Below are 8,782 nucleotides of genomic sequence, written 5' to 3'. Positions count from 1 at the left end.
GTGGGGGCCGGGGGCGGCGGAGCGTCCCACCCCCCCCGGGAGGCTGCTGGTGTGTGTGCGTGACCCCAACGGCAAGGTCCCGGGGGGTGTGGGCTGTGTCCCTGCCGGGGGCTCCCGGTGGGGCTGGTTCCTTGCTTCCCCCCTTCGGGAAATCCCGGCCCCAGCAGCTCCCGGGGGCAGCTCCGCCGTGTCCCCCCCCGGGGGCTCGGGGCACAGCGAGCAAAGTGCTAGTCCCTTATTTTAGGAAAGCAACAGGAGAGCAGCCACCGGAGGCAGACGATGGCCGCGGGAGCTGTCACCACCGGGGTCTTATTGCCATGGCATCTCCTACGGAACGGCGTCACCAGGAAGCAGGAACCAGGGGACGGGGGCCACCGCGGGTACAAAGGTGGTGGCCATCTGCCACCGTGTCCACGAGAGGAGCAAAGGGGGTTGTTCTACCCGGAGCTGGACACTGCTGGGAGAGAAGACCTGGATTCTGTGCAGATTTTAGGGGGGAATGGTTGTCTCACAGGGAGCAGCTCCCGTCCCAGCCACGCTCCAGCCCCCAAGGTCGGCTCCAGGATTGTCCTCGGCGACGCCAGGTCGGTCCCTGGAGCTGCAGCCACCGGATTTATTGTCTCAGGTGAGGCCGTTGGGGAGCAAGCAGCATCCCAGCAGAGGGTGCAGGGCGACACGGGGTGATTGTGGAGCTGTCACACCAAGGGCTCTTCCCTATCCATTACCAGCGGAGTTTATTTTAAAATCCAAGCCAGGCTACAGAGTCACAGGTCACAGTGGTGTTCCCAGCCAGGGTCAGTGCCCACGTCACTCACACGGGAGACGACCAAGAGGACTGTGCAAGGCTTTTCCATCCAGGATTCCCCTCCACGCCGCGCGACAGAAAACCAGTGGGAGCTGTGGGATTGGTTACTGGCCCCGAGAGCCCGCGGGATCCAGCTGGTTCAGCTCGGACTGATCCAGCAGCTCAAAGTCATCCCCTTCAGCGTCAGTGTCCAAATCCGAGCTGGCCGTTCTCAGGTAAGTCTTTGCACCTCTCTGGGGATGGTCGTTGCGCCCGAAGCCGGGTTGGGAGGCTCCTGACAGAGCCAACTGGATCATCCCCCTGGTGACAAACCCGGCGATGTTGTTGGTGAGGTTCTGGACGGACGGCAGCGCCCCGGAGTCCTCCTGCTCGTAAGGGAGATGCAGATCTTCTGCCCCTTGCGAGCGATAAGCCAGGCTTGGGATCCCAATGCTGGTGTCATCTTCGTCGTCGATGCCAGTTGCCTCTGGGTTAATGGAAGGGAAGTCAGGGAGATCCCTGGCAAAGGATTCTTCTGGGTCACTGTGACCGTCCAGGTCTAGAAGAGGAGAAAGTGCTTTAAACACTCAGAAAGTGCTTTAAATACCCAGAAAGTGCTTTTAACACCCAGAAAAGTGCTTTAAATACCCAGAAAAGTGCTTTAAATACCCAGAAAAGTGCTTTTAACAGCCTGCAGGCTCAGCACACACACACACACACACACACACACACATGCTGGGCCATTACCTCCCCCAGACAGACTGTCTCCTGCCATCCCACACACCAAAAGCTCTTTCATCTCCCCCTCTCACAGCTATTGGGATGCCTGATGGTGCCCTCCCAGTTCACTCCCTCCCAGTTCACTCCCAGGAAGGCAGATGCTGAACCAGACCCTTCTGCAGGGGAAAGCATCCCCTCCCAGCCTGGGCACCACAACCCATGTCCCCAAAGCCAGAGACCAGCAGAGCTGGATCTGAAGAGCAGCTGTTACTGCGTTGCTGAAGAACCACAGGAGTTAAGAAAAACAGTTCTGAAAAAACAGGTAGTTGCATCTCTCAGCCAGGGAGACAGACATCAAAGAGCTGGAGCTGAAGGACAGAGGGTAACGAATGTATCCTCCCCTCCTACCCCTCCCACTGGTGCCTGCTCAGCATTCCACACCTTCCACCCATTTCCCTCACCTTCCGAGCCCTCTGTCAGCGGAGTCTGGCCCCTTGAAAGGTTAAACATCCCATTTTCAGTGTAGGAAACCTCAGCATCCGAATGCTCCGAGTCAGAGATGGTTAATTCCTTGGCGACCACAGAGTCATCCAGCTTTGAAAGGGGAGATAAAATGGAAAACATCAATACTGGAAAGCTTATCCCTGTGCCTCGGGACAAAACACGTGATCCAGTGGCCTCCAGTTAAACCCAGTCCACGCGGGAGGCTCATTTCACACTTCACTGCCCCAGCTGAGGAGACAGCAGTTGGAACAAACAGCGCTGGACACACTTGAGTGAGACAGAATAGGAAAGACCTCTCTAAAAGGAGAATATCCTCATCCCATTTTCTAGCTGCCACGTGCTGGATACAGCACAGGCAGTGTGTGCCCAGTCTGTTCTCTTCAGCTGAGCTCTCTGTCTCAGAAATGCTTCTCACCTTGGGGCAGAACGCCGCCAGCTCCTCTTCGCTGTCACTCCCGTCATCCCCAGCCTCCTGGTTGAGGGCCCGGCGACGCACTGCCAGAAACCAGAGCCAAAGCTTAGTGCTGCTGCCAGGACAGGGGGCTGCACAGCAACCAGCCTTAAGCCAAGCAAAAACCCCCAAACAGGCAGGTTCGGACACAACACAGCATGCTTTGTCCACAGCAGAGCAACGGGACCGTTTCTGACTCGGGCTGCTGCAGATCTTTTGCCGAGATGAACGTGTTTAGCAGTTGCTTTTCACTGAATTTCACTGAATTTTAGAGTTGGAAGGGACCATAGAGATCATCTAGTCCAACTCCCCTGCTGAAGCAGGATTGCCCAGAGCTTGTCAGAGCATGTTACTCAGGAGCATCCAGGTGGGTCTTCAAAATCTCCAAGGAAGGGGACTCCACACCCTCCCTGGGCAGCCTGTTCCAGGGCTCTGCCACCCTCACTGGGAAGAAGTTTCTCCTCATATTTGAGTGGAACCTCTTCTGTTCCAACTTGTGCCCGTTGCCCCTCGTCCTCTCCCTGGGAACCACTGCAAAGAGTCTGGCTCCCTCCTCCTTCAACCCACCCTTGAGATACTTGTAGGCATTAATAAGGTCTCCCCTCAGCCTTCTCTTCTCCAGACTAAAGAGTCCCAGCTCTCTCAGTCTCTCCTCATAAGGGAGATGCTCCAATCCTTGAATCATCTTTGTTGCCCTTCGCTGGACTCTTTCTAGTAGTTCCCTGTCCCTCTTGAACTGGGGAGCCCAGAACTGGACGCAGGATTCCAGTTGTGGCCTCCCCAGTGCAGAGCAGAGGGGGAGAATGACTTCCCTTGACCTGCTGGCTACACTCTTCCCTCTGCAACCCAAGATACCATTGGCCTTCCTGGCCGCAAGAGCACCCTGCTTGCTCATTGTTATTTTACTGTCCACCAGGACCCCTAGATCTTTCTCTTCAGTAGTTGCCTCTAGCAGGTCTGAGCCCTCCCTCTTTATTTTTTCAGTGCAACTGCAACATGGAACACACGGTGCTGGCAGCTGAGAAACGGAGTGGCTCAGCCCCGTGAAGCGCTCACACCGGCTGCCAACGGGGAGGAGGAGGAGGCTGCGGAGGCCGAGCTGCCTCGCTCCATCCCCACAGCAGCAGCCGTGGTGCCAGACGTGCAGCCCTTGGCACACGTGTGCCAGGGGCTGGTTTGGGGAGCAGGGGGTCAGGAGCACAGCGCAGACACTTACGTTGCTTCTCCCGCTGCTTTGATATCATGTAGCCTCGAACGCTGAAATCCAGCCGCTGCAGAGCTGGCTCCAGCTTCATGTACATGCGGTGCCCCAGCCTGTGGTACACAGCCAGGGGCCACAGCAGGAGGAAGAGCACTGAGGTAAGTGGGAATCACTGATTAGAAGTCTGTTTGGGATGCGACAGTGGCAAACACCTCGCCCGTTTTGCCATGCAGCACAAAACACACACAAAGGATCTGAGCACTGAAGGCAACGCTGCCAGAGGCAGTGAGGATGGGTGCCATCACCTCTGCCAATTTAACAACATCACGAGGCCAACCTATTGGTGCTCAGATCTCTCGTTACTAAGCACTCAAACACGTTCCCTCTGGACCAGAGGCCTTAGAGCCTTGGTCAAGAACCACCACATTCCAGGCAGAATGTATTATTAGGTTTTAAAGCCATTCACACAAGTTTTCCTTTTGAGCAGAAGAGCCCCATCCCTTGGACGTTCAGATCCCACTCATTCTACCCCTTTTCACTCCCAAGTCCACACGGGCACAGAAATCTACTTACACAGCAAGTAGGAGAGCACGAGCCCAGGGATGTACCGGCCCAGGACAGCCAGGAAAGTGAAGACTCCACACACTAGAAGGCAAAACTGAAGACGTGGAGACAGTGAGTTCCCAAGGTTAAGCCCTGCATTCACTCAGTTCCTGACCACCTTGCTCTCTGCAGATTCTAGGTCAAATCATAATTCTAACAACAGCAGAGGCTTCCCAGCGTTCAGCCACCCACGCAGACACAGGAGGTATCTGGCTCCAGAGCAACAGGCAGCTTCTGCCTCAATGCAAGGAGCCTCCCAAAGCAGGGACACTAAAAGCAAGGAAGAGGCTAAAGACAGAACTCTCCGAGCTGAACAGGACAAAAATGGTACCACCATGATACAGGCTTTTCGTTACATAAGCCTCAAAAAAAGAAAAAAAAAAAAAAAAAAAATCTCAAATAGGCAATGAATATGTGACAAAATGACATATAATACTACAGGTTCAGGTTCATTAAGCCACCTCTCCTTTCTAACAGAGCTTGAGGGAGCTAAGTGAGCTTGAGGGATTGTGACTATGCAATGCTACCCCGGGGAATGGGAAGAATGGAAGACAACCTCCAACACTGCTGCAGCTGACAGAGATTCTCCTCAGCAAAGGGTTTTATTTGCAGTGTGCACTGTGTCATGTTTCATCTGAGATGCCAGATGTGTCATTTTGCTTACAACTACTATGTTTGTTTCCATGCCACCACTATCCCTGGACATATATCAGAATGACCCATGGGGACATGCTTTACTAACTTACTGAGCTCATTAAACTCACATACCCTAATCAGGAAAACCCAAAAAAAAAAAAAAAAAAAAAAAAAAAAAAGCTTGACACACTTTCTCAAAGTGTTAAAATCCAAGGAGGGAGATGAGTTTGACAGACACTTAAAAAAAGCAAGAAACCTCCAGACGGAGCAGCTACGTTTCCACTAGTTCAGTCAACATGCTGACACTCGTCCTCTCCTCCCTCCTCCACAACCTGATTATTCTGCTGCTCTTTCTATTCTCTCCACCACCCAAGAGCCAGGTGGTTGTGGGAGACCTCCCGGGGTGACCTCCCATGTCTGAGCACACTCAGCCAACGCTGGATGCCACCACGAAAATGGGACGAGCGCTCAAGCAGAGGCTCCACACCAACCCTTTCATTCGCTGAGGTCTGTACATTCTTACCTTTCCAGGGTTTTGCCTCTTGAAAATGAAGAGATTACTTAAGAAGCTGGTCACAGCCACCCATCCTTCTGCCAAATGGTGACAGAGCTCTGGCACCCCGAGCAGCCGAGGGTGGACGTAGCCCCAGCTGCAGCGAAGGGAAGAATTCAGGAATAGACATTACTGCATCGACGTCGGCGCAGAAGTCACTTGTTACAGACAAACTTGACTCCATTCTGCCTTCTCCTCTCCCCAGCTGCTGGCTCCTGCCTTTCCAAACACCGCAGCGCTTCTACCTACCGCTCTGCAAGCCTCCCAGCTCTGCCACAGCAGCCAAGGAGCAGCCATTTCAGTCACTCAGTCTCTTGGCTTAGACTAGTTCCCATGCTACTGGAGGAAAAGGGCAGCGCAGAAGCAAATCAAGCCAATCCCTTTGCTATTTCTGCATTTATTTGGTCAACAGCAACCCCCAAGAATTCAGCACACAAGCAGCCTGGTCCCTTACTTCATATACACAGTTACTTCAGAGGCATCATCTTTGGCAAGCTCTATTAGTGCTTCTTAACTGCTAGTCACGAGGACGTGGAGGTTAGGAAGAGCAATTCCTTTTGTGCTTGGGCCCTCTTGCAAAAATAATAAAAATACAAAATTTGTCATTTGGCAACAGCTCAAGCGATTTAATGGGGAGCTGAGCATCCAGCGTGGCTCGGCAGCGCGGCCGGGCAGAAAGGTGTGCCCAGGGAGAGGAAGGTGTTATTAGTGAGCCAACACCCCAGCGTTTCTCAACCCATTATTATCGCTGCAGTCAGATCAGAACTATGCTGCAACAGCTTCTGGGACAGGCCTGTTAAACATTCCTTAGGCAGCCTCAGGAAACTTCATTATTTCCAACAAAATGTTGGCTTTTCGGCTGCTGGAAGGCCCTACAGAAGGAATTGCTTTTAAGGAAGCCCCTCTCACTTCAGGGTGCAGGGGAGGGGTTTTACAACACTCAAGCAATTATTGGAGGGCAGCATGAAGCAAAGATTAAGTATAATATAATGGCTTGGGCAAGTCAAAAACTTGTCACAAGGTCTTGACAGAGTCCAGGGCTCTGTCCTCCTTCCACTGCGTCGCTCCCTTCTCCCCCTCCTTCCTCGCTCAGAGGAGCCAACATCACAAGCACGTGCAGGTCATAATTACACGGTATCACAGCAAAGTACCAAACAGCAGAGGATTCAATTAGTTTCCTACCTCTCATTGTCTAATTCGTCAGGTCTTGCCACTAAAATATTAAGAACAGACACTACATTAGTTGCAAGGAATTTGCCATGAGAATGGGGATTTAAGTAAAGCTTTAACGAGCTGGGGAATACCCGGAAAAGACATTAACTGTAATTAAGAACAGGAGATGCATCGCTCCATAACACATTTTGAAGGTGTACGTGGGACAGTACAAGACTGTGAGGGAGTCTTCTCGCTGCTCCTCAAGAGTTTTGGCCATTGTCTGGAAGGCTGCTCTGGGTACAGGGACAGGTATTACCAAAAAACTACCACTTTCACCTCGCTCCCCCAGGCGGTGAAGGAATCACAGCCTGCTCACTGAGAGGCATCAGGAATTTAAGTCTTTTGATACTTTCTCACCCAGGCTGGGATTTGAAAAGCGAGCCAGCGACGTACCAGTTATCCCAACAAATCAAAATCAAGGCTATGAGGGAGGTGGACAGACATTTCCTCCTCACTTCAGCCACCGAACCTGAGCCCAAGCTGCTGCTAGAAAGCGAGGAGAACCTTAATGTCTTCCCCAGAGCTACAGGGAACACGGGCTGAAGCGGAAAGCTGGGAGTTGTACTTGCTGGTTAGTCAGGGAACCAGCTCGGAGAGCATGCAAACCAAACGCTGCTCCAGAACCTGCCCATGCAAAGCCAATGGAATCCTGAGCTGGTAGTTTCCATGAGTTCATTAATATCACAAAGGATAGAACTGCTTTGTTTACTGAAAGCTTTAGGCTAACTTCATTAGCAGCTGTTAAGATGCTTCTCCTTTCAAAGAAATCTCTACTCAAGAGCAAGGCTGGGACTCAGCATTGTCCTAAACCATGAAGCTGGTTTATTACAGATCCAATTTCCACGTGTGCTTCAGTTTCTCGCTCTCGCAGTGAATGCTCGGGAGGTGAATCACTGCTGCAAAACCTGCACCACTTCACGTACACCAGACACTTCAAGATTATAAGACAAATACCAGTGTCACAAGAATGAAAAGCTCTGCTTACGCTTATATAGGTTAGGATTTTCCAACTCCAGGAAGAACCTGCCTGCAGTGTTCTCACCTGCTTCTAGACTCACAAAGCAAAAACTCCAGGATTTTCACTATTTAACTCCAGGCAGCCACGGCCTGTAGATCTCTAGGGCTATAAAACAGCGCTTGATTCGTTGCTATTGACTCAAATGTTGCAACTTACCTCTGATTTCAGGCCAGATTTTGCTCTTCCACTGATCTAAACAAACTACTACTATAAGGGTAAGTGCAACCAGGAACAGCAAGCGAAGAGAAGTCAGAGCAAAAAACCTACGGGGGAGAAAAACAAATCGGTACCAGCCAGATCTGAGCAACACAGACACAAGGGGGTGACACCAACTGCCCCAAAACGAATCAGTCCCTCCATTAAGACTTACAGCCAGAGAAAAGTGAGCAAGTGCTAATCGCTCAGCACCCAGCTCCCTGAGCTGCCTGGGGGAGCTTATCAGGGACCTGCCCGGGACCCTTATCTGCTCGTGTCACTTCTAGTGTCACTCCTAAAGCCCTGCTTTACAGCTCACCTCTCAGCGCCCAGCAGAACCCGCTTGCCCTTCCTCCGCCGGCCCCACAACAGCCTGGGTTTAGCTGGTTAGTTTTATTTTTTCCGATAAGGGGGAAAACACGCTGAGAGGGAAGAGCTGAAGCAGACACCGGTGCTTCCAGCTCCCTTCTGGTCTGCTGAAAGAGGTGGAGGGCTCAAGCCCTTTGGATGGTCCCACCTCAGCCCGTGAGCTGCCCCCAGACAGATGTATATTCCACAGGGAGCAGAGGCATGCATGCATCCATCCATCCATCCTTCCTTCCCTCCTCCTTCCCTCCCCAGAGCCCCCATTCCCCAGGTCCGGGGCTCCGGGGGAGCCACAAGCGGGTCCTGCAGCTGCAGGGGGGTTTCCTCGACCCTGGCGCCCACCCTCGACCACAACCACGGGTGGAAATCCCCTCAGGGCAGTGCGGCAGCGACCCTCCCACAACCCGGGGCCCTCCGACGCTACCGGGAAGGGCCGGCCCGGGCCTGCGCCCACCCGCGCCGCCTCCCCCTCGCCATACCGGGACCCGCCGGATCGCACCCTCCGCCACAGGGACCCCTCCGGGGCCCAGCCCCCC

At 53.0% G+C, this 8,782-nt stretch overlaps 1 protein-coding gene across 1 annotated transcript; it reads right to left on the bottom strand.

Moving 5' to 3' along the window:
- Nucleotides 1-717: 717 nt before the first annotated feature.
- Nucleotides 718-8,723, bottom strand: FAM134C (family with sequence similarity 134 member C). Its single transcript, XM_014959066.1, has 9 exons — nt 8,691-8,723; nt 7,842-8,148; nt 6,635-6,665; nt 5,423-5,549; nt 4,234-4,318; nt 3,676-3,813; nt 2,424-2,503; nt 1,966-2,098; nt 718-1,343 (listed from the first exon to the last, which is right to left on the bottom strand). The coding sequence occupies exons 1-9, from the start codon at nt 8,721-8,723 to the stop codon at nt 910-912; spliced, it is 1,368 nt and encodes a 455-aa protein (XP_014814552.1). The 3' UTR covers nt 718-909.
- Between the last annotated feature and the right edge of the window lie 59 nt (nt 8,724-8,782).

Source organism: Calidris pugnax, unplaced genomic scaffold (assembly GCF_001431845.1).
Source record: "Calidris pugnax isolate Ruff unplaced genomic scaffold, ASM143184v1 scaffold341, whole genome shotgun sequence".
Lineage (NCBI taxonomy): Eukaryota > Metazoa > Chordata > Aves > Charadriiformes > Scolopacidae > Calidris > Calidris pugnax.
The sequence above is the reverse complement of the archived record's forward strand: the minus strand, read 5'-3'. Positions and strand labels throughout refer to the sequence as shown.

What these genes read in the sequence shown, in the direction of transcription:
- FAM134C (XM_014959066.1), bottom strand. Translation starts at nt 8,723, where the DNA reads ATGGCGAGGGGGAGGCGGCGCGGGTGGGCGCAG. An exon ending in AATCTGGCCTGAAATCAGAG is followed by an intron (nt 6,666 to 7,841) that starts GTAAGTTGCAAC and finishes TTAATATTTTAG; the next exon opens with TGGCAAGACCTGACGAATTA. An exon ending in AGAGGCAAAACCCTGGAAAG is followed by an intron (nt 4,319 to 5,422) that starts GTAAGAATGTAC and finishes CCACGTCTTCAG; the next exon opens with TTTTGCCTTCTAGTGTGTGG.